The sequence below is a fragment of the Mustela lutreola genome, chromosome 2 (genome assembly GCF_030435805.1).
Source record: "Mustela lutreola isolate mMusLut2 chromosome 2, mMusLut2.pri, whole genome shotgun sequence".
NCBI classification, from domain to species: Eukaryota; Metazoa; Chordata; class Mammalia; order Carnivora; family Mustelidae; genus Mustela; species Mustela lutreola.
Window position 1 is genome coordinate 3663073 of NC_081291.1, and position 24761 is coordinate 3687833.

Genomic DNA, 24761 nt, shown 5'->3' on the forward strand with positions numbered 1-24761 from the left:
ATTTACTGACTTGTTAGCTCTCTGGCTCTTGTTTTCCGTGTGCGTGTCGGCGTGCGTGCGCGCGTGTGCGTGTCTGTGTGCGTGTCGTGTGTGTGCGTGTCACTTTCAGAATGTAAAAATGTGGGTAAAGAAAGTAAAAAAGAAAAAAACACACCAACCTTCTCGAAGCTCTGAGGGAGGTTATGGGGGTTGGATGCAGAACACAATGACATGGGGAGAAGAGAAAAAATAGGGGAGATACAGAGAGTAAAAAGAGGACTTCCCAAGGCTAAAAGCTGCAATAGTTTGTAGTTTTTTCTTTAAACCAAAAAAAAAAATTAAAATTAAAAAATAAAAAAGAACAGCAATGACCTTTTTTTTCTTTTCTTGACATATTACATTCGTCTTCCACGATTTTTTTTTTTTTTTTTAAAATTCATTTCTGGAGCGTCTGAGACCCAGGCAAAGATTGGGAGGCTGGACCCCCCAAAAGATCAGGGGCTCATGCTGGGGGACCCCACCTCCAGGGGAATGAGGACATGGGGGGTCCCCCTCCCTTGCTGCACCCTCGCTAGAGGCCTCCCCCCCACCCCATGCCTGCTGTCCACGCGCTCTCCTCGAACCCTGCCAGACTTACACACCCCCATCCCAGGTGTTTGCAGAGAAATAAGCAGGTTAGACGAAGACCAGTCAGCGGGAGCCGTGGACGCGCTAAAACTCACCAGCGGTGCCACAGCAGTGGGTCGGTGTCTGCCCCCTGCCCACCCCTGCGCCCACACCCCCGTCCCCTCCCCGCCACGAGGCCTCCTCCTCAGAGACAGATGGGGACCAAGCGGGGAGAGTCTGTAGTGGGGGATGGGGAGGAGCTTCCCGCCTCCCAGCTGGAGAATGGCGGGGGGCTTGGTGCCTCGTGTGGGGGAAACTGAGGCCCGGAGACGTGTGGGTGCGGTCAAGGACACAGGGCCCATCAGGGCAGTCCCGGGGCTCGAAGGGGGGCCCTGTTTCCTGGCAGCAGAAGCTGTTTCTGCCACGGATCTGATCAGAAACAGCCACGGGGAGGCGGGAGAGGGAGGAAAGCAAAGGGAGGAGGAGGAGGCAGGTCACAGTTTCTGGAAGACCCGAAGAGAACCAACACAGGGCTAAGAGGGGTTGACCCAGGCCTCTGGGGACAAGGGGAGGCTCCCCCCGCCTCCGGCGCCTCTGAAGGGACACCAAGGGTCTGAGAAGGAAGTCCGTGTAGACGCTCCCCAGGGCCGCCTTGGGGGATGGGGGTGGGGCGCTAGGACAAGGACCCGGTCTCCCGGGCATGACGAGAGCGACCAGCCTCGCTGGCGTGCCGTGCCGGCTGCGGCCTGACGGGGTGCCGAGCCCCAGGCCCGCGTGCCTGCCGTGGCCCCGGCCTCGCTCGGGCCGACACGAGTCCTTTCCTGAGGGCGACCAGGAGACAAAGAGCACCGGGCTCTGGGACAGCCGAAGGTGCAGGGGCCGGCGAGGGGCGGCCTCAGAGACCCCCCCCCCAGCTCCCGGATTGAGGGCGCTGGGGGGGGGGGTGAAGCGGGGAGCTACGAGAGGCCACGGAGTCTGGAGAAGCAAAGCAAGCACACAGCAAAGGGGGGGCACGGCACGACACACCACAGAAGCCGACTCGGATGGGCGGGCGGGGGCGGGGTGGGGCGGAGGCCTGCAGGCTCCCCCAGCCCTGTGGGCCCCAGACTGACCCCCTTGGCCCTGCCCCGTTCCCTCCTGCCTCCCCGCCAAGTCCTACAGCCCCTGGGGTGTCCGTCCCAGGCACGGGGGTGGTGGGGGTAAGCAGCCCCCATTGTAGAGGTCAAGAAACTGAGGCCCAGAGACGGACGCCGCCTCACCCAAGGTCCTGCTGGGACCAGGGGGTGGGGGGGGGCCCTCCTGCTCGGGTCTGCAGGGAACAGGGGAGCCCGGAGGCTGTGAGCCCAAGGAGGGAGGGGGGAACGGGACAGGACGGGTCCCTGCCTTCGACCTGGACACGGCGTTCCCTACCTCGTACGTAGAGGTTGGCGGGGGAGGAGTAGCGCACGCCGGCGCTGTTGGTCGCCACGCACTCATATTTGCCTTGGTCCGTCTCCTCGCTGCTCTCGATCTGCAGGGCCCCTGGGGGGAGAGGGGAGAAAGCCTGGCCAGTCAGGGAGGGCCTGGGCCGGGCAGGCTGTCCCAGAGCCCCGCGCCACCTGTCTCTTGTTCAGTCTGGGCCAGAGAGAGGCAGATGAAAGAGATGAGTCAGCCTGGAACCCCCGGCTGGGCTGCGGGTCCCCTGGCTCGTCTCCCCACCGCCCCACACTCCAAGCCTCGCCCAGCACCAGCCTAAACGCACTGCAGTGTCCCGCCAAGCCCTCCGTGCTCACTGGGAAACCAGGCGGAGCGCCCGGCTGGTGTTTTAGAAATGACCGCCAGGTTTAACTGCGGAGCTGGCGAGGCACGTGGGCCCTCCAGGCAAAGGGGACTGAGTCGGCCTTCATAAGCCTCAGCAGTCATCCGCGAGACCCTGGGGCCTCGGGGTGGCCCCAAGAGACGTGCAAGTTCAGGAAGCTGGGGGTTGTCCCCCTGGTTTCAGCCGGTGCCCATGTGTAAATGAACACGGCCTGGGCTCCTCGAGTGCTTGTGCAATGACAGATCTCAAAGCCGGCAGCGCCCATAAAGAGATGAGGTTGCCTTTCTTTAAGCCTAACTGAAACGTCAGGACTGGGCTCCCTCTCACGTTAGCTAAGGTGAAGGATGTTGAGATGACACACATCAGGTGTGTTTGAAATCAAAAACTTGGACTAAAGCCTCCTGCCCCTGAAACAGATTGAAGAGGAACTTAAATTTCCCCCTGGATTCCCCCAATGTCATCTAAGCAAGTCCGAATCCACCCACCTGCGCTAGAACCACAGGCCTGGATTCAGGATCCTGGTGCTGAGGAGTAATCAAATGAACTTCCTCGAGAGTGTTTGCGACTACGGTCCTACACCCAGGGCCATGGCACTCCCGGGTTAATGGGGGAGACTCTGCGAGTGTTTGAAACCAGCGATCTGAATGAAAACCTCGAATACCCAACAAGCCAGGATCAAAGAATCCGATGGTCGTGAGCAAATAAAACTTTAAAGAAGAAGCCAATTGCCTCAAGTACCCTTAAAGTCACGGGCCCCAATCAAAGGTCTTAATGCCTCTGAGTATATGAAATTAGGGCTGATTTCCCCTCTCTCTGTTTGAAACCACAGGCCCAGATCAAATAGGTTCCTTCCCACGAACACAGAAAAAGGAACGACCCTTCTCCAGACTGTGTGAAGGCACGGGCCTTGAGCAAACATCGCCGTGCCCATGAGTCAATGAGAAGGAAGCTAACATTTCCCCAGGGATTTCGGAGACCACACGTCTGGAACAAATACTCATTTTCACAAGTAAATGAAGCGTACTGAACCTCCTTAAGGATATTTAAAATCACAGACCTCAGAAAAGACTCGAACACCCACGAGTAAGTAAATATGAGGCCAATGCTTCCGCAAGTATGTTTGAAATCAAAGGCCTGGGTCACGGTTCTCGTTTTCATAACCAAGGAAAACGGAATCTGAATCCCAGGTATCAGAGTTCCCGGCACCAGGAGTCCGAAAATCCAGTCCAGGCTCCCAAGAAGTCCCCCTTCCCAGCTGTTCGTGGCCGTCCCACGGCAATGACGTGGACCCACAAACGAGGGTCCTGGATCAGGTTCTTCGGGGACTATGAGGCAGGCTCCTCCCCCACTCCCCCACGCTTCTTCCTTTCCCTCCACCTCAAGGCTCTGAGGAGCAGCAGGCAGCCATTACTGTGACGGCCCAGAGAGGGCCGGGAGCCTGCTCTAGGTCACACAGCATTCCATGGCAAAGCCAGGACTAGACACGGACTCTTCCCTAGGGCTCCCACCCAGGCCTACTCCAGTCTATTTTTCAGCACAGGTGGGGTTGGCCTTTGAGACTGCCTGTCTCTGCTCCATCGGGCTGGACCCTCAGATCTGCAGCATGGGAAGACTGAGGCTGGAGAGAAACAAGTCTGTGCACAGAGCAGCAATCAGCGTCTGGCCCCCAGAGCTCTGGGGGGACATGGGACGTACAGCCCCTCCCCTGAGGCCAGGTGGCCGGCAGGGCAGCCATGGTCACACTCGGCCCTTCGGCCACACACAGCGACAGAGACACAGAACTGGACAGACACTGGGCAGGGTGGCAAGGGGGAACTACGTGGTGCAGCCCCCCGTGGAGCCTGGGGGGGGGGCCGGGGGGGGCAGCGAGAGAGAACGTGTGTGGGCAGGAGGGTGAGGAGAGAGCCTCTTACCTCGGATCGGAGTGCTTTCTGTAAGGGAAGCAGAGAGAGTCAGGTGAATTTCAGAAGGCAGTCCTGGGGGGCCGGGGGGCCCCAGGAAGGCCAGGCTGGGCCTCAAGCCAGGCCTGTCCACTCTGCCCCCAGGGGTGGGGGCCTGAGCCAGCCCTGAGGGCTTGTCAGTCAGGAAGACTTCCCCCAGGAGGCGGCAGTCTCCTGGGGAAGGAGGGACTGAGTCCAGAAGGCCGTCTAGGCTGGACTTAGGGCTGTCCCTACGGCCCAGGGAGGTCTATGGCCTGGTCCGGCCCAGCCGGCTGCCTTCCTTCTGGGCTGAGCGAAGGAGGTCGCGGACCTCCCTTTCTTCTTTCCTTCTTGGAAGGGACAGGGAGCCAGGGAGGTCTCGGGAGTCTTGTTAGAGACGTGGGGGGAGAGGGGTTAGTGCCCCAGGGCTGGGCATTCATAAAGCAGAGGGAAGGCGTTACAGAGGGACAGGGGAGAGCAGCGAGAGGGGAGCAAGGGCGGGGGCGGGGGCCTCCCGTCTCCGGAACCTCCAAAAGGAAAAGAGGAAAAGACAGTCTGCAGGTGAACCTGGGCACTGGGGCCGGGCACACCTCCAGACACACAAAGAAGGCGGTCCTGGCTTGGAGATCGTACGCCCAGCTCACCATCCTGGGAGAGATCCGGCCCCTCTCTCTCTGCTGATGGACAGCGGAGAACCCCGCCCACAACAAGTGGAGCGCAGGGACCCAGAGGCCAGGGCAGAGCCGGAGAGAACACAGCTCCTTCCGCCCGGGGCAGGCAAACTGACGGGCGAACGGGTGCCCGGAGGGGCCAGCAAACTGTCACGCTGTGAGTCAGAGGCAGGGGTGGGCTGTGAGCCCAGCTCTCCGGCCTCCCATACTTCTCTATTACCTCTTCGGGAATCTGCAACCCAACAACCCAACGAGACCCCTTTCTCCTCTTTACTTGGGAGGAAATGGGAATTTGCCTAAGGTGGCAAAGACTAGGTGGGGCAGGAATCCAGAGGCCACAGAACAGGACCTCCCAAGATGGCCAAACAGCCCAAGGCCACCATACTGAGAGGAGAGGATATACCTCTGGGGTATTAAAAGTGGTTCTGCTGCTTAACCTGCGGAAGAGAAGGAACTTTCATGGGACTAGAGCAGTCACTCTCACTCTAGTAAGAATTAGCCCAGCATTCAGTCTCAGGGCATCAGGCTGGATGTAGACAAAAGAGGAAGTGCCCCATGCCAGCCCAGCTGGGAAGTCCTCTCTCCCCCTCAGACCCAGCTCCCAAACTTCTGTAAGTTCCCCATTTTCCAGCAGTGTCAAGGCTGGGGGATTGTTAGGTGCAAAACTTCACTAGCCCGAGGATTCCACTCATTTTTCCTTAGTCCCCATTCTGGGGTCTGACTGGCCTCTTGTGGCCTTGTGTTTTTTCCTCTTTTCCCTTTGGTCTCTTCTCTCTGCAGCCCCCTGGTGCCTGACGGGGGAAGGCCACGGGTGGCTGGTGGGGGAGGGGGTCGTTAGTAAACATGCCACGTGGAGTGGGTCACCGTTACTGTCACAGTGGCTGTTAGTCTGGGGGGAGGGGGCGGGGGAGGAAGGGAAGAAAGAGGGGAACGTTAGTTGTTGACGTGGCGAACAAATGAGACTTACCAAAGGTTTCTGAACGTTTACAACAGAGGGACAAGAAAAGAGAACAGGATCGTTAACGGGCGTTGTGCAAAAGCCTGTATCCTCACCGGGACGGGGGCAGGGAGGGGAGGGGAGGGTAATCATCAGATGTTTTATGATCAATAAAGCAGCGGACGTTCGTTGAGCACCTAGTCTGTGCCAGGCATCTGGTCACCAGCCCCAGCGAGGAGGCGCATCTCAAGGCCGCGAGACCCAGAGAAAGAGACCTGCTCTAGGACACAGCGGATGCTGGCTCAGGAGCTGGGCCCCGGGGTCCGTGCTCTTCCCTCTACTGGGGGCCCTGAGGGCAGAAGCCAGCAGCGAAACAACCGGATCCTCAGGCTGCCATCAGCCCGCAGCTGAACCCCTCAAGCTGCAAGTATCCTCAAACAGATGGGAGGGGGGAAGGCTGTCTACCCCCACCCCCCCGCACCCAGGGCAAGGCCCAGGTCTCTCCAGGGAAGAAACCCTACGCTTAACATCTTCCCCTTCTCAGAGCTTGGGGAGAATCAGAAAGCAGAGGACGGGCAGATGGACCCTCGGCGGATGCTGATGGGACCCGGCAATAAACGGGGGTGCGAAGAACCACCGGGAGGCCTTCAGGCAGGGCTGGCTCCAGGGCAAGGGGTTGTCCTCAGAGGAAGGGTGGGGAGGAGAAAGCAAAGTGGTATACCCCAACATGTGTAATCACAGCGGACGGAAACACCCAGGAGGGCATGCGGGCACATCCCTATCACGTGTCTGCACACGTGGGGACGGGGGGCATGGCTGGGAGGGACAGTAACGTGGGTGCGAGTGCAGGAGGGAGAAGGCGAACCCACAGGCAGGTGGCAGGGCCTGCATGGGCCTCCCGCGGGAAGGTCAGGCTGCCGGCACCGGGAGCCCAGACACAGACACGTGGACTCGTCACGAGGTAGTGCGACAACTGACACCACAATACACACACAGCACCCGCCCCCCGACGGACGGACTCACAGAAGGGGCACGCGGGCATTACACTGAGACACAACCATGAAAGCACCCATCCCAAAGGTGACCAAGGCCTTGTGCTCTTCCGACCCGACCGGGACCTGGACATACAAGCTGGACTGCCTCCCTGTGCCCGACAGTCTCAGAGACACTCTCGCCCTGCAGCTCTCTATGGCTCCCCGCTACCTTACCTAAGGCCTCCCGCCACCTCTGGAGATTCTCACTGCAAATTCTCTCTTGCCTTTGCCTTAGACATCTCTCCTCTCCCCTGGCCTGTCAGGGCCCCACCACATCCTCACTGGACAGGCCCACGGCTCAGGAGAGAAGACACTCTCCCTCTGCAACCCTCCATGCCTCCCCACTATCTTGCCTGTCTGTGTCCCATCACATACCCAGTGGTTAGGCTCCCTCGCCACTCCCCACGGCGCCCCTCGCCTCTGCCTGTCTGGACCACACCGTGTCCCCACTGCTGGGGCTTTCCATCACTTGGAACATCTGTGCCTCCTTAGGACTGTGCTGCTTGGGGACTGAAGACACACTGCCCCTGTGGTGTCTGTAGCTCCCTATCACTGTGCACACTGGGGTCGGTTATCACCCTACTCGGGCACGGACACACTCCCCTCCTATTATCTGCTGTAGCTCCCCATTCCCCCTGCCTGTCCATGCTCCATTATATCCCTGCTGGCTCAGCTCTGAAGACAATCTCCCCACCCTAACCCCCTCCTCGTGGCTACACGTCTCCTCTGCCTTTCTGTCTCCCCTTAGGCCGCCGCCCTCCCGCTCCGCCCCCGAGGCCGCACCCTCCCAGCCCCCTGCGCTCACCTGATCGCAGCTGCTTTATGCGCCCGTTGCTGGCACTGGGGTCCACAGGCAGGAAGTCCTTGAACCAGGTGATCTCGGGGTCGGGGTTGCCGCTGGCGGCACAGAGCATGGTAGCCGTGCGCGTCCGCTCCACCACCTTCAGCTGGGGGCCCATGTCGATGTTGGGGAATCCAGGGGGCAGTTGGTCCTCTGAGGGTGGAGACGGGGGAAGAACAGGGCAGGGGGCCGGTTGCCACGTGGCCGACACTGCCAGGGGGCAGGGGACCCAAGTTCAGCCCCTGCCTCGATGGGGCAGCTTCTGTAGCCGCTTGCCACGTGGGGGATGGGTCCCCTGGGAGGGAGTGCCAGGGGCAATGGGGGAGGGGGGCAGGGGACAGAGTGCACAGGGCCAGTCTGCAGCTTCTGGCTCGGGGCCACTCCGCCACCAAGGGGATGACTGGAGAGGTCTGGGGTGCGGGGGATTCTGAAGGTCACACTTGGGGTGGGGCCCTAGAATGTCACTCCACACCCCATAATGTCCAGGACACCCCCCTACCCAAGAGTGATCCAGCCCGTGTCAGCAGTGACACAGGAAAGACTTGCCCAGCAGAGAAGATGCTGGGTCCTTTAGAGCATCCAGAGCTCGTTTTAAAAACATAAACTCAGGCGCCGGGGAGGGGGGCGGGGCCAAGTCAGTGAAGAGTCCACCTCCCGATATCGGCTCAAGTCATGATCTCAGGGCTGTGGGATCAAGCCCCTTGTGGGGCGTCTGCTTGAGATTCTCGCTCTCCCGCGCCCACTGCCCCTCACCCCATTTTAAAAAAACAAGAAGCAAATACAGACATCCGTAAACGGAAGCCCACTACGCTTGCGTCGTATGCCTTTCCGGTACGGTCCTCACCTCCTGGGGGGACCCAGATCCTGGCCCACACTGCCCCACCAGCCTCGGCGGCCCCGTTCCGAGCCACCTTCACACTCTCTCTGTCCAGCCACACACACCTCACTGCTCCTCAGAGAGGTCAAACTCCCTCCTGCATCCCCCTCGGCCTCGATCTCTGCACCCAGGTGCCCTCAGGCTGGCATACAGCAGAGCCACACACCTCCCGGACCCCAGCATATCTGAGGCCAACTCTATCCTGTTGTGCCTATGTCACCCCCACACCCCCACGGCCCAACGCCGGGCCTGGCATACAGTAGGCGCTCAATAAATGCATGAAAAGCTCAGTTCCGGTTGCTGTTAACCCACCAGAGTCCCCACGCCTCCAGGCCTCAGTGCCCCCAGGCGCTGGCCAGGGTCTGGCTTCCCTCCGTGGTAAAGGGGGTGGGAGGACCACCAGAAGGAGAAAATGCCCCTTGTGTCTGGTGCCCGGCAGGAACGTGGTCACTGGCATGCCTGAGAACCTCACCAGACTCCATGACCTAATTGAGCTGGCGTCACGCCAGGGAAGGGAAGCAGCTCAGGGGGCCACCTGCTCCCCCACCCCCACACTCTCCCTCCAGCACCTGACTCCGGGTGCCTTGTGTTCTGATCCGGAACACCCCTAGGTCCACTGTGGCCCCGGGACGAGGCTCCTTGGTGCGGATGTAAACACCCACTGGCTCCATCACAGGCCGAAAGGAGCCCCCCCTCCCCCAGCAAATTCACACTGAAGCCTGAACCCCAGGACCTCACGGACTTTAAAGGGGGTGATTAAATTACAATGAGGCCACTGGGGTGGGTCCTAATCCAATCTGACGGGTGTCCTTGCAAGGAGGGGAGATGGGGACACAGACGTGCCGAGGGACAAGCACATGAGGACAGGGGGAGAAGACAGCTGCCCGCATGCCTAGGAGAGAGGCCCCAGGAGGGACTGGCCCAGCCAACACCCCAGCCTCAGACTTCCAGCCCCCCAGGACCAGGAGAGAATATGTCATTTAAGCTGCCAGATGGCTGGACTCGGTTACAGCAGCCCTGGCAAACCCATGTGATTCCCACCCCGATCCTGATGGCCAAGTGACAGCAAAACTGATCACGGGTGCGGGCTGGTGAAACTGAAGGTGAACACACAGGAACGCGGCGGGTACAAAGCCTATGAGGCGGGGTGCCCCGTGGCCACCCTCCAGAGACCCCTGACCCTCAGCTCCGCATCTATGGTTTCCATGCACCATGCCCTAGAGGAGGAATGTGGAGTGGCTCAGAGCAGCATGGGGCTGGCGCCAACTTAACCAGCTATCAACAGGGCCACATCATCTACACGCTGGGCCACCCACGGGAACCAAAACAAAGTCCAGACACACTGCTACGTGCACAGGTTGAGAGTGAAAGACGGTATAGATGAAAGGTCAAAAACTACTGTCCCGAGGCCAAACCCGGCCCTTGGCTTGTTTTTGTCAATAAAGTTTTACTGGCACATGGCCACGTCCCTGTGTCCACGTCATCTACAGCAGCTTTCCGGCTACAACGGCAGAGCTGAGAAGCTGGGACAGAGACTCGGCTGCGGAGTCAAACACATTTCCTCCCTGGTGTTTTACAGAAAAAGCTGGCTGTCTTCTGGACCAGACGACGCTTACCCGTGTGCAGGGAAACGACACACAGAGGTCCAGAAGGAGCAGGGGTCTTGGTGGGTGCTCTGGGGCACGGGACTGGGGGACTGACGAAGAGGTGGGCGAGAGACCACCATGCGAGAGAGATCGGAACTCCGGGCACACCATTGGGGGAGGAGTGCTTGGAGGGCCAAGTCCCGGTCCCAAGTCCTGAGCACTTTGTACCAAGCACTCTACAGGCAAGTTGCCATGCCCTCCTCCAAGATGGGACCTGTTTCAGAGGGGGAAACTGAGGCTCAGTTTCAGCGGCTCTAGCGCATACAGCCAGACACCGACAGGCTGTGATTCATACCCAGGCCTGGCTAAGCCCAGAGGAAGCTGGGCCGGACCAGCTTGGGCAGTTCCCACCCCCAATCTGGGGACTGAACCTACTCAAGTCTGAGGAGGAGGGGCTGGACCCTGTCCCAGGTGGGTCAGGCCCTGATTGTCCTTCCTGGGCCTGAGGCCTGAAGCCCACAGGTGGTTCTGATTGGCTACCCATGACGTCACTGGAGGTTAAGGCCAGAACAACCGGGCCTGGCTTCTCCGCGCTCCAGGCCTGCATGTGCGCGCCTGCTCACCCCAGAACGCGGCCACGCCCCACGCGAGTTCACACGTGAGCACTTACCCTGTGTGCCTGCGGCCCCGGGGGGCCCCACCACTGCGCGCGTGGGTGGCAGCCAGCGGTGGGGGAGGGGGGCGCGCTGGGTACCGAGAGCTCCTAATTAAACAAAAATGTTCATCGCGTACCACATTGTGCCCGATTCCTCGGAGTTTAATTAAAACAACAGCAAGGGAGGCGTGAGCAGGGTCCACAATCAGAGGGCGGGGGAGGGAGGCAGGCAGAGCTGGGCCCAGTGCTGGGCCAACGGTACGGAGAGCCCTGGGACTCAGGGCCGCGGGAGGACAGGCGCTCCTGGGTCAAAGGCCCGGGGCTGGGCATCTAGCCCAAGCACCATGTCCTCCAGGCGGCCAGAGAACAGAGCAAAGCCAAGGAGGCCTTGATGGGGGCGGGGGTGGGGGGGGGGTTGCAGGGAGCACAGACAGCTCTTTCCCAGACTCCCAGCCACTGGGCGGTTAATAGATTCACAGCATGTCCTTTTAACTCTCTGAGCGCTCACAATGGAGGCTGGCACGGGGGAGCGGGAGGCAGGCTGTTCCGTAAGTGCCCGGGAAAGGTCAGGGCAAGCCTATCTGCTGGGAAGAGGCAAGGCAAGGCGAGGCGGGGCGGGCCAGGCCCGGGGCGAGCAAGCTCCCTGCCCCTCTCCTCCCCGCAGCCGGACAGGCTCCAGGACCCACGCGGAGGAAACTATGGGGCCTCTTGTTAAGCAGCCTGGATGCGCAGAGCGCTCAGAGGGAGGGACCCCGCACAGGCTGCACCCCAGGTCCAAGAAGAAGTGCCCTGGGGGCCAAGGTTCCACCCACCCAGGCTGTGTTGCCCTGGAGAGGCTTTAGCATGCCAGCGGGGGTGCCCCAGAAGGGCTGGTGGCAGCCGCCCCCATAAACTTGGAGTATGGACAGTGACGCTTGGGGAGCTGGAGTCAGCCAAGAGCTGGGTCCCTGCGGGAGGGCGGGGTGTGTGGGGGGGGTGCAGCCTCTCCCGGGCATGCGCCACCTCCCCGGACCACGTGGCGCCCCCTCGCGGTGAGCCTCATTATTCCCCACCCTGGAGGTCAGGGAGGTGAGGGGCCGCAGCTCCCAGGGGCTTCTTAACTTGCCCAGGGTCCCAGAGCTAGAGAGGCTCACACCCCCTTGTCACAGAGCAGGCCGGAGGAAGCAGCGGTGGGGGGGTGGCGGGGGCTGTGGCGAGGCTGTCTGAAGGGTGCAGTTTTACAAGGAGAACGCAATTTCCTGATGCCCCCCACCCCCAGGGCTAGCCAGCAGCCCAGCAGTGTTCCCAAAGGATCTGGGTGAATGCATGGGAGGTGGTGGGCAGCTGTCTGTGCCTGTCCAACATCTATTCCTCCTTTGTCCCTTTGGCAGACCAGCCCCTTGCTGATCCTGTCCCTGTGGGCTGACACACCCCTGACTCCAGGAAGGACTCTGCCAATGGGAGCATTTGTTCCTTCGGCCACAGTAACTGGCTCATGGATGGCTATCTAACCCAGCTCAGGCAAGGAGCCATCGTCCCAGGCCACCTGGTCCTCTCTTTGGGGTAGGGGCCTGGGAGCCTGGAGCTACTGGGGTCATCCCACTGAGGACAGTCACTTACAGAAGAAAACAAACCCAGAGGCAGAGAGACGGTGAGACCTAAGAACACTGCGTGAGTTCCTGGATCTAGCCGAACCTGAAGCTGCTGCCTCCACAGGCAGTCTCATTACAGAGATCAATGAATTTTCTTTCTTATGTGAACCAGTTTGAGGTGGATCAGTCTCTTGGAATCAGAGCAGCATGATTAAGATGATAAATGGGAATGACACTAGTCACTCAACACCGCTCTTTCCTGTAAAAGCTCAACAAATCCCCACTGGCAGGCTCTGGGCCACACTGGGCGTAACAGGCTGGGGAAGCGAGATCAAGGTTCCCCAAGGAGAAAATCCAACATTTTCAATGATTCAAAAGCCCAGGGCCTGGTTCCTCCCCCACCCATCTGAAGGAGCCCAGTACCTCGGAGGACAGTGAGCTTGGCGTGGACCGTGACCTCCCCGACGGAGTTCTGGGCCACGCACTCATACACATTCTCATCCCGGGGTGTCCGTAGTGGCTGGATCCTCAGCACGGCCCCCGCGCTCTGGTCGAACTCGATGGTCTGTCATGGGCAGGGGAGAGGGAACAAGAGGAGGCTGAGGTCTCCGGGGAGGCGGGCAGAGGAGCTGGGGGCTGGACCGTCCCTGCGCACAGGGACGTTCCTGCAAACCGGAACCCGGGCCCGGGTCTACGCAAGCAGAAGGGCCTGCGTGTACGTGGGTATGTGAGGAGCACAGGCCGGTGGGTGTGGCAGGCGGGGTGAGGCCTGTCGGCTGCAGAAGCGTGTGCGTCTGATTGTGTGTGTGTTACAGGGTGGTGCGTGAGGCTCCGTGTGCGAGATGGGAAAGAGAGAGCGTAGCCTTGCTCAAGGCCACACAGTACTCAGCCGGCAACAGAAGCCAGCCTGGCCGGACCCTCACTCAGCAGGCAGACGGGGGCCTGGCCGGGAAGCGGGGAGCGCTGCCGGAGGCCACAGAGGGTGGCTGCCCGGCCTGGCTGCCCGTGTTACATCTGGGAGATGTATCTGGGACACCCGTGTCTGAGCATGGCTGAGCCGCCGCCTTGGGAGAGGGCGCCGGCTCCAGACTGTCCCTCCTCAGCCCCGACTCACCTCAAAGCGCTGGGAATTGACCTTCTTGCCTTTCTTGTTCCAGGTCACCCGTGGCTTGGGGTCGCCCGTGGCCTGACACACGAAGGAGGCCACACCCCCTGACACACCAATCTGGTCCTTGGGTTCTTTGATGAACCTGGGGGGCTCTGGAGACAGAGGAGGAGGAGGAAAGGTCTGGTGGGCCCAGGCATGAGCCCAGGAGCCCACGGGGCCATGCAAACCCGCCCTCCCTCCTCACGCGCACCCCAGAGCCCACAGCCACACACGCTCACATTTACTTCCAACCTCACGTGGGCCACAGAGGATGGTGGAGGGGGAGCCCTCCCCCAAGACTCTGGGGTCCTCAGATTTAGCACCTGGAAGTCCTGTGTGGGGTGCCCAGCCAACCCTGGAGGATCCCTGGCCTGAAAAAGACTTGCAAGGAGATAATCCCCTGGTGGGGCACGTGGGGAAACTGAGGCATCAAACGGGGAAGCAAGGGATGACCAAGGGATGTGAGGACACAGCTGGCACTGGAACCCAGGGCTCCAGCCTCTCAATCCGTGGGAGGCGTCCAGACACCGGCCAGCACTAGAAGCAGGAGCTCAGAAAGGCTGATCCGGTTTCCGAGGCATAAGATGCTAACAACCAGGAGAGCAAGTGCTTGCTGAGCGCCTAGTGTATGCAGCGGTGTAGTTCAGTAAGACCTAGCTTCGAGGACGATGAGCAAAGCCTTCGCTTGGACACACACAGCCACCACCAGCGCAGCAGGGATTTGAACCCGGCTGGCTCCGTAGACCACATTCCTGGCCCCTCCAGGAGATCTGATGTATGAACTCTCTCCTGGCGAGTCTCCAGTGGGGCCTGCGGGGTCTTTAACCCCCAGCAGCCTCCACGCCGCGCGTGGACAGGCCACTGCATCCTGTGAAAGTACTTCCCGTCGCATTCTCCGTTCTGACTCTGCACGGTAACCGCGGGACGGCCCAAGGCGATCCTGCCTCGCCACTTGCTGTTGGCATTGCTACAGCGGAGCGCAGGAAGGGAACTCAGCGACTCCTGAGGTTTTTTGAGCGACAGATTCAAGGGCTGCGGTGGGTTGGCGAGGCCCTCCGGGAAGCCACCTCGCTATCGGACAAAAGGGGACGGACTACGTGTCCTCGGGGCCGCCCCGAAGTGGGACGCTGGGCAGCACCAAGGGGCGAGGGGGCTTTCCTAACTCCTAGGGCAGAACAGCAAGACCGCAACAGCGAGGGTCTGAGAGTGCAGCGGATGTTACTATTTGCACTAAAAGAAAACTCAAGAGGGTGGGCAGAAAACCTGGGGGGGGCGGGGCGGGAGTGCGCGCGCGCGCATGCGCACTCGTGAAGGCTGCCCCAGGAGAGAAACCAGGTGGCTAGACACCGGGAGGGGGAGAGAGGCTTCCTGCTTGGTACCTTTTTGAGATTTACAGCTGTTTAAAGATAAACGGAAATTATTTCTTCAAATCATTCTTTGAACAAAACGGGGTGCCCATCCCGGCGGCCTGGGCGGCCTCCCCTCCCTTCCTTGAGGCTGCGCTCCCACTGATGCGACCGCGCGCGGCTTTACGGGCGATCCCTGTCTTCCAAAATCCACAGGCCCTGCGCGCAGCATGTGCGGCCTCAGACAGCTCCTCGGCACCCCTGCGAAGCCGTGGTGGTGAACCACGCGCGGACTCCAGGTGGAGAAGCTTGCGTGAGGCCACCCTGCCCAGGGGGACAGCGCCCGCATTTGGACCTGGGTCTTTCTGTCCACGGGCGCGAGTCTTGGGTTCCCATCGCCTCCAGGGCTCCAGCCTGATCAGGATGTTTTGCTGAGCCCTGGGCTCTGCCTGCCCTGGTGGCTCCTCCTCCAAGCCTCAGGAATGGTGACTGGGGCCCTGCGTGTCCCCAGCTGAAGTCACAGAGGAAAGTCACTGTGGCCGGGTCAGGAATCTTACTTGGGGGAAATCCTCTCTTGGGAGCCCCTGGAAGGAAGGGCAGAAGTGAGCTCCAGGAGGCATCCAGCTGCCTGTTTATGACTCCGAGCTGGGACACACCCCCAGCAGCCTGGGGGGGGGGGGTAGAGGGGGGACAAGAGCAGGGAGCCCCTGCTGTTCTTTCTCCGATGGAGTCCCTCCTCCCTTCATCTGGCAGCTTCTACCTCAGCTAGGCCAGCACCTCCCCCAGGGAGCCTTCTCAGATTACCGCAGGCTGGGTCAGGAGCTCCTCTGCTCCCACCTGTGCCTGGACATCCCCCATCACAGCCTTGGGCATGGTGTGCCAAAATTGCTTGTTATCCCTGGTGGGCATGGGGTGGGCATGGGGTCTCTGGGACGCCACTGATCCGGTGGTCACCTCTCTGGTGACCCGTGACGGCCACTGAACACTGGACCCCATGTAACAGCCCACTCGCTCCCCCCTCTCAGCCCATCTCCAGGAGGCTCTGGGGTCACAGAGAGCCTAGAAGAGCCCTATCCGCTCACTGCACCCCGATTAGAAAATTTCCTATAGACGCTTGGATTCTCTCCGTTGGACGAACCCTCCCCTCCTCTTTTTGGCAAAGGGGCCCTGACACAAGACAGATATGCCCTGGGGTATGGCAGCCACAGTGGGGTCCTGGGCCAGGTGGCACTCAGCGCTGGTCTTGTACCCGGGACACAGAGAAGCAAAACTGGGGATCAGGGAAGATGAGAGACGTGCACAGGGTCACTCAGTTCGTGGTGGACGGGAGCTGGGATTAGTCCACCGGGGGTCTAAACCAGGGACCTACCCCAGCAAGGACACGTTTGATAAATAGGGTTGTGGGTCCTCATCCTTGGCAGCATATCCCAGGTGTCCCCCTGTCTTCCCTCAGAGCGGTGACACCCCCAGCACAGAGGCTGGGAGAGAGCCCAACCAAACTCTGTTTTCCACTCCGGACTCTAGAGAGGAGAATCCCAAGCCGGCGCGGAAGACCCACCCACCCGCCTGTCCCCTACAACCCTGCCTGGGCCAGCCCCACAGCATCCTGGGAAGGCCCCATGGGACCTGAGGCCCTTTCTAGAGCAGCAGTCGCTCCTCTTGGCGCTGGCTGCTGGTTTCGGCTGCCCACGTGGGCTCTCTGTGGCCTGACGGCCCCTACCCTCCGTGGCTCCCCAGGGGCCTGGGCCATTCCCTGAAGCTGGCTGCGCAAACCACGGTGGGTCCCAGAGGACGGAGCTCCTGTGACACAGACCCGCCCCTGGAGGCAAGATGCCTCGGCCTTGGAGACGCAGACCTGGGCTTGAGTGTAGGGCAGTACAGGACACCTAAAGTAACACAGTAACAATGCCTGGGCTGAGGGGACACCCACCGGACCTGCTTCCGATGCACAGCAGGTGCTAATATCCTGGGTCACCTCCCTCTCACTGCTTGCCTGAACCAGTGTCTTCACCTCCCGCCCTGCTCCCCCAGCTCAGGCCCTCAACCCCCTGGCAGTACCACCACCAAGCCACAACTGACAATGCTCCTCACAATGACCACCAGAGGGCGCTGGTGAGCAGGTAAATCTCCGTTCTACCCTCCTTGGCCTACTGCCCCACTAGGGCTCCCACCTCTGGGGAATAGAAGCCCAAGCCTCCTCTGAAGCCCCCAGGCCCTGCAAGACCTGCTCTGGCCCCTCCCTAACCCTTCCTCCTCCCTCTCTCCCCCTCATCCTCTCTGCTCCAGCCACATGGGCCCCCTGGCTGTTCTTCCAACACCCCGGGTCCTGCCCCAGGCCCTTTGCACATACTGCTCTCTCTGCTTGGAAGTTTCCCCCACACATGCATAGGGTGCACTTCTCAGCTCCTTTAGGTCTCTGCTCAGAGGCCACCTCACTGAGACCTTCCTTCATGTTCTCCTGCGCCGTTAAGATGCAGCCCCCAACCCTCACCTCACACCCACATCCCCAGCATGTCCGCCATCCAACACACTTAGTGCTTCTCCCTTGCAAGATTATGAGCTCCGTAAAGGGGTGGGATGTCTGCTTCGTCTCCAGTGGCTAAACCAGCGCCTGGCACACAGTAGGTCCTTATTAAAGACACACTGAATGAATGTGACCACAGGTCGCATGGTCACACAACAGAGCCAGGATTTAAACCCAGGCCAGGGCAGTCTCCAAATCCTGCAGCCTCCCTCAACCACAGTGGGCTTCTGGCTCTGGCAGCCTCAGTTTCTCCAAGGCCAGTAATTATCCCTGGAGCAAGCATCAAAGAAGTAAACTTATTATTTGTTCAACCAGTGTAAGTTAAACCAGTGATTTTCACCCAGGGCGGTGGAGGCGGGGATGGATAGTGAGACACTGCCTACAGACGTCTGTGGTCACGGTCGTCAGGACTGGGGGTGTTCCTGGCATGGAATGGGGGGGTCAGGAATGCTGCTTGACGCCCCCCAACACACAGTGCCTGGGATGCCTTGCCCCCAGGAACAACCTGACCCTGCCTTAAATGAATGAACAAAATGCTAAAATGCTTGTGGTCTTCGACTTGCTGTTCCCACTGTGGGGAACAGAGCCCAGGAACGCACGGGCCCTACAAAGTGACCAGACAGTTCCCAGCCCAGCTGCGGCTTGTGGCTACTTCCTGGCTGTCATGAAACCTCGCCATGGCTCAATTTCCCCATCTGTACAATGGGAACGATGAGACCCGTATTTATCCCATCAGGCTGATCTGAATGTGTTAGGCATCCACTAAAAAAACAACACGAGAACAGGAAAAGGCACATATCGCTGAGGCAAGTGTGCAAGTCTCTGGTGTTCTTGTCCAGTGGTCGAAATTATTGGGCTCGTGGGAGCATGGGATTGTGCGCCTACTACGCGCCAGGCCACATTCTCATGTGTCTTTGCCACGGGAATGCTGAGGTGTGGATCTGTTCTGAGTCTCATTCAGTCAAGGCGGAAATGGCAGCTGAGAGAGGTTGAGTCACTAGCTCAAGGTCACACATCAGGTTGAAGGCAGAGCCAGGATTCAAACCCAGACTAACTACAGATGCCACTTTCTTTCCTGCTGGCCTGACCTTGTGTGTCCCCATGGGCCTGAGTGATACCACCTCCAGGCCCCCCGTGGTAAGTTTGTTCTTGGTGTCGGGACCAGGATGAGGGAAGGGACCCTCATCCTTTCCATGCTACATTCAGAAACAAAGCCTTGCCCACCCCAAACTACACTAAGCCCTTTCTTCACCTCCAGGACTTTCTGTGGGCTACCACCTTCTCCGGTAATGCCCTTTCCGCCAGCAAACTCCTACACAGCCACAAAGCCCCAGCTCCAATGCCCTCTTTCCCAAGAAGCCTCTCCTGGCTCCATCTGGGAAGGTTTGGTTGCCTGTGTATCTGCCACCTGCAGGCCTGGTGTTTCTATGTGGGGCAAGGGAAGGTGAACCCTGTGGCTTCAAGTAAGTCCCCCTGAGCCTCAGTTTCTTTCACTGCAAAATGGGGGGGGGGATGGAACCATCTGGCTGGAGGGAGGTGAAAGAGGTCAAGTCTGTACTTGGCCATGCCTGTGGTACGGAGCTAACGCTGGGGAAATGGCTATCATCGTCTTTACCATTACTGCTTTTAATACCATCATGATTATTGGCCTCTGAGCCTCGCAGGACCGGCGCCCAGCAGGCACTTCGCTCAGCCTCCTTCATGGGGCACACAGGCGCTGCGTGGCCACACTTGGGGCCCTGGGGAGGAGGTGGGACACAGGCACTCACACGCCCAGACACGGACTTGGACGCCCACACGTCCCGCACCACCAGACTCTTACCTTCCGCTGCGCAGCCTCCGACCAGCAGGACCACGAGGAGGCCCACGGGACCAACCACAGATGCCACGCCGGGGCCCCAGGCAGGCGCCATGCTTGGTAGCTACCTGCAGCCTCCGGCCTCCGCCCTAGAGGGGGACGGTGCCCCCCCCCCCGTCCCTCACAAAGAGGCCTCGAGCCAAGCCGAGCGTCAGACGGGGCAGCGTCTGCAGAGACAACGGAGGCACAGTGAGAGGGGAAAGAGGAGAAGCAATCCAGGGGGCCTTCATGGAGGCAGCAGCGGGAGGATCAGAGAGGGACGGGGTGGGGGGAAAGGGTTGCAGGACAATGAGGGGGGTTCGCAGGGCGATGATGGGGCAGAAGGAAAGGGCTGAGCTCGGGCTGAAGGTCTGTGTCCCCCACATCCCTGCAGTGAGCCCCACCCTCCCTGGGACAGTGCCAGGAGCCTGGGCCTTCGGGAGGGGATTCGGCTACAAGGGTGCGACCCTCAGGAATGGGCGCAGTGACTTGTGAAAGAGACGCCTCGGGGCTCCCTTACCCCCTCTGCCTCACGAACACAGGGCGACAAGAGGGCCGGCTGGGAAGCAGGGAGCGGCCCTCACCAGACCCCAGCTCTTCGGGCACCTTGATCTTGGACTTCCGCCTCCAGCCCCCGAGAGACAGCCACGTCTGCTCTCGGGAAGCCACCCCTATGGTATTTCGGTCAGCAGCCCCAGTGGACGGAGACAGCCCCCAGCCACCCGCTGACGGCTGACTGCAGGTAAGCCTCCGCTCTGAGGGAGTCGGGACCTCAGACCCCCACCGAGTGCCCAACCAGGACTGGGCACCAGTTCCGGGGTCCTGAGTACCTGCTGCCACCCTCCCGAGCTGGGCCTCTGGAAGGACAAGGCTCCAGCGACCGCTGCCGGCTGTCTCTGCACCCCACCTCGGCCCCTGCTCAGCCCACGGACGGATCTGCCCCCCGACACACCTGTCAGGCCCTGCCCCCTGCCCTGTTCCAAAGCCTCTGTGGCTCCCGCTGCCCCCAGAGGAAGCCACTCCTGCTGATCTCACTTCCTCCTCTCCTGGAGGGGTAGCTGGGCAGCCTGAGCTCAGTCCTGCCTGCCGGCCTCTGCCCCTGCTGGGCCTTCTGCCGGGACTGCTGTGCCCCCACCACCTGTGATGGCTCTCAGTTGTCACTTCCTCCGGTAGTGCTCCCGCCCCCCACCCCCGCGCCCCAGTCCGCATCCCACAGCCTCAGTCATGAGTAAGGCCATCATCCTCCCCACTTTAGCCCAGTTTGCAAATTACATGCGAATGTTAATCACTCTGCGTCTGCTTCTCTCACCAGCATCTAAACTCTTGTGGGATAGAAGACTCCCTCCTCACCGGGGCCAAAGCCCCTCCCCGGCCTCCACTGTGGCCAGAGCCGGGTAGAGACGCGGCCTCCACGGCCCCGGTCAGCCCCACACCCATCCCAGGCCGTGCCCCGGGCGGGCCCCGGCCACGACCACAGGGATGGGTGCCATATAATGATGGGGCGGCCCCTGTGATTCTGGCTCCCAAAATACCCAGCTGCGGTCACCTCGCCCAGCCCCAGAGAGGCCCCAGGAGGAGGCTGGGCTGCTGGCGGCCTGGTCATGGCTCGGGGATGGGGGTGGGGAGGCCGGGAAGGGAGAGAGAGGGTTACAGCAGGGGCAGGACTCAACCTGCACATAGTCAGACCACAAGCACAGGCAGATCAGAGAACACGTGGGTCCACGCAGAGGCCACGGGTAAACAGCATGACCAGATACGTGCACAGGGTCACGGTCGGGCAGACGACACACACATCCGGTTGGGCTACAGGCAAACAGAACCACGGAGGCCAATCAGAGGTCTGTGGTGTGCAGACGCGTAACCAGGACTCACGGACCTCAGACTCAGATGTGTGTACGCAGCCAGGCCACGGGGACCGTGGCCGTGGAGGCGGCACGGAGCCAGGCCATGGAAATGGGCCGTGGAGGCTGCACGCGTGGCTTGCGTGAGCCAGACTGTAAACAGAGGGGCTCAAGCCAGACCCCTTGTCTAAGGACAACAGCCCACAAGTTGCAATCCTGGACACACTTAGACGTAACCAGCTGGGAACCAGGCAGGTGGAAAAGAGAAGCCTAGGGCACAGCCGCTTCACTCCATCAACCGTGCCCCAAGAGGAAGGTGGAGGCCCCAGATGGGAAAAAGAGCCCACAGGCCATTGGCGCCAGGGTGACCACGGCAGCTGGCCCCACCCACGGACACACGTCTGGGGGGGCACATCAGAGCAGTGGGCTTTGGCCCAGACCACTTGGGTCAGCTGGGCTGGCCCTCAGAGGGCCTCCGGGGAAACTGAGGCCACAAAGGAAGCCCGCAGCTCAGGGGAGCTCACACTCAGGACCGCTAGGCCCACCATGGACCCCCAAGAAGGGGACCTCCTGCTCGACTTCATTGTCCTCCCACAGAATGCGGGCCTCGGAAGGGGCCACCTGCACAGAGGTGACCTCCTGCTCCAGCCACAGCCCCCCCGCTCCCCACACCCCAAGAGAGCTGGGGCAGCTGCCTTCAGAACAGAGCAGCCCTGAATTACCCTGGGGCTCAGAGCCCCCGCCTCGCAGGGCCCACGCCTTCTGGATGTCTGGGCAGGACGGGGCTGATCCGGGCGTGGGCTTCTCCAAATCTGCCACGCCAGCCTGCTGCAGGAGGGGGGCCCTGCGCTGGGGGCTGCCGGGGCCTGGACCATCCCATGGGAACGGTGGGGGCAGACTGGCGGAGGAGAGGGCCGTGCACCGCACGGAAGAGAAAAAGTGCCGAGGTCTCTCAGGACCCTGTCCTCCCCAAGGAACTGGCCATGCTGGCGGCAGTGCTCCCCTCCACCCCATCCTCTTGTCCCTCCCTCTCCCTGGAGGACTCTGGGTGGCGTCTCCCACCCAGGGCCAAGGCAAGTGGTCTCAGCTCTGCCCGGATTCGTCCCATTTCCCGCCCCTTCTTCCACCTCCACCTGGGTGCAGCCCCGCCGTTGCCCATCCGGACCAATGCACCATCGCCTGCAATCGCCCCCACGATCTGTCCTCCCCCTGAAGGCAGAAGGTGTCTGAGTCAGGTCCCGCCCTCCTCTGCCCACAGCCCTCCAGGGCTCCCACCTCCCTGGGGTAAAAGCCCACGTCCTCCCCTGACCCCCTAGACCCTGCACAATCTTCCCCATTCCCTCCCTGCCTTTCCCTCCCTCCCTCTGCTCCAACCACACAACCCTCACTCTTCCTGCCCCAGGGCCTTTGCACGTGCTATGCCCATTGCCCAGATTTGATATTATTTAGCTGGGAACGAAAGGGTGAATGGGAACAGGAAGGGTGTCCCCACACAAGGAGCAGCATGAAGAAAGGCAAGAAGCAGAACCCAGAGACCCTAGAAGAGAGATCAGGGCAGAGAGGTAGATACGGGCTGGACCCACACGGCGTCAAGGAGCCCCTGGCAGCTCTGGGCTGGGAGGGACGTGCCCGGGTTGGCCCTGGCCAAGCCCCCTCCCTGCCCCTACTTGCAGCAAAGCAGCCTGGGCCACTACCACTACCCCTGCCACTGCCAAGAAAAGGAAACTGAGGCAGGTGCCTTGGGGCCACATGATGCCTCAATCCCTGAGTTCCTAGACGATGGTGTGGCTGCTGACAGGGGAGCAGTCCCCTGTGGGAGTCACAGAGAATAACCTGGGTGGTAAATGAGTCTGGGCTTCAGGGAGGGTGGAAAATGGCCCGTGGGCCTGGAACTGAGGGCCAGGGAGGGACTTCGCCCCTCGCCCCCGCCCCCTACCTGGCCACCGGTGACCCAGCTTCCTCTGGGGCCGGTGCAGAACTATCCGTCTGCTCTTGGCAGCCGGCCGGAGGCAGGTGCTCCCTTTCACAGAGCGCAACACTGAGGCTCACAGAAGAGCCCCCAGGCCCCGACTGGGTGGGACCCTGGGCCCAGAGCCCACTTTTCATCCCATGGCCGTGTCCTTCCCCAGCCTCTGTGTGACCTCAGCAAAGTGGACGACCCTTTCTGAGCCCAATACAGACTGCTGGGCAGCCTCTGGGGGCTCGGAGCCTTGGTAACAAGGGGTGGAAAGATACCCATGCTTGCTGGTCGCCAGGGCGTGGGTCACGAGATCCTGGAGCCAGCCTTGTGTACCCACGCGGAGCAGGGAGCATAAAGGGGCAATTATGACCCAGGACGGGGAGGCAAATAGGTTCTGTGTCACCCGCACGAGATGCAGTCTCCTGAGGCTCGAGGACACCCCAGTGCCTCTCCCTGACTGCACCTCAGAGTCTGTCCTATCCTGGAGGGGGGTACCCAAGGGTTCCTATGCACAACCCAATCCTCAGCGGGCTGGCACGGCCCCAGGCCGGGGAAGGTGACCCTGGCAGTGGGGCATGGTGGGGGAGCACCCCCAACCCCGATCCTGCATGACCCCCCCCCCCCCGCACTCCCTCCCTTCTGGGCCTGCAGACTGGCCTGCTGCCTGGAATGGCTTTTCCGAGGCAGACCCTCAAGGGTAGGACCCGGGCTTCCAGCCTTCCTGGATCACTGTGTCCCCAAAGTGTCCAGGAGGGTCTGACCTTCAGCTCTGTGGTCACTGGTGGGCTCCAAGTGGCTCCAGCCAAGCCCCCCTCCCTCTCGGGGCCTCAGTGTCCCCTCCCCCACCCCCCAAACAGGAAAAGGGCTCAGGGTGGGGCCGGGCGGGGCCAGCCCTGCCAACCTTCCGAGAATGGGCTAACATCGGCCAAGGGATCCGCCTTTCATTAACCATAGATTTGGATCGGGTGCTGTCCCCAAGGGTCACTGCAGCCAGGAAGGTGTGGATGAGAAAGGAGCCAGGCCCAGTCCCAGAGGGAGGAAACGGTCACGCCAGCCAGGTGCCCCCGCCACGTGCTAAGCCCTCTTCTCTGCTCCCCACGCATCCCTCCACTAGACAGATGAGGACTTGAGCTTGAAGAGGGGTAACCGCCTGGTGAGGGGCAGGCAGCACGGGGAGATGGGGCTAGGCTGAGATTCGAGGCCAGAGACCAGCTCTCAGTCAACCTCCCAGGTGCCTGGGCCACCAGGCTTGCCCCTGGCCCTGTGTCCGCCCCACCAGCTCCTTACAGAAGCCCAAGCTGCTAAGATCTGCACCTGCCTGCCCCACTCATTCCCACCAGGGCTCCCAGCTCCTGTGCTCTCGGCGTTCTGGACCCTGAAGGATGTAACCTGGGCCCACCCGCTGCCTCTTCCCATAGGTTCTTGCGGTTCCCAAGATGCACTGGGCTGCTTCTGCCCTCTGGGCCTTTCTTTCTTTCTTTCCTTTTTTTTTTTTTTTTAAAGATTTTATTTATTTATTTGACAGAGAGAGATCACAAGTAGGCAGGCAGAGAGAGAGGAGGAAGCAGGCTCCCCGCCGAGCAGAAAGCCTGATGCAGGGCTCGATCCCAGGACTCTGGGATCATGACCTGA

General features: G+C 60.8%; 1 protein-coding gene across 13 annotated transcripts in view; it reads right to left on the reverse strand.

The window, feature by feature from the left end:
- Nucleotides 1-24761, reverse strand: part of PTPRS (protein tyrosine phosphatase receptor type S) — a 93775-nt gene that overhangs the window by 38110 nt on the left and 30904 nt on the right. For 12 of the 13 annotated variants that reach the window (XM_059159577.1, XM_059159579.1, XM_059159576.1 and 9 more), the window contains exons 2-6: nucleotides 19314-19516; nucleotides 13589-13734; nucleotides 12898-13039; nucleotides 7750-7938; nucleotides 1996-2106 (exon numbers count right to left, since the gene is read on the reverse strand). In XM_059159577.1, coding sequence (XP_059015560.1) covers nucleotides 1996-2106; nucleotides 7750-7938; nucleotides 12898-13039; nucleotides 13589-13734; nucleotides 19314-19404 — 679 coding nt within the window. In that variant the 5' untranslated portion in view covers nucleotides 19405-19516. Of the gene's footprint in view, nucleotides 1-1995; nucleotides 2107-4296; nucleotides 4315-5940; nucleotides 5950-7749; nucleotides 7939-12897; nucleotides 13040-13588; nucleotides 13735-19313; nucleotides 19517-24761 lie in introns of all 13 variants that reach the window. The other variant, XM_059159586.1, reaches the window with a different exon arrangement.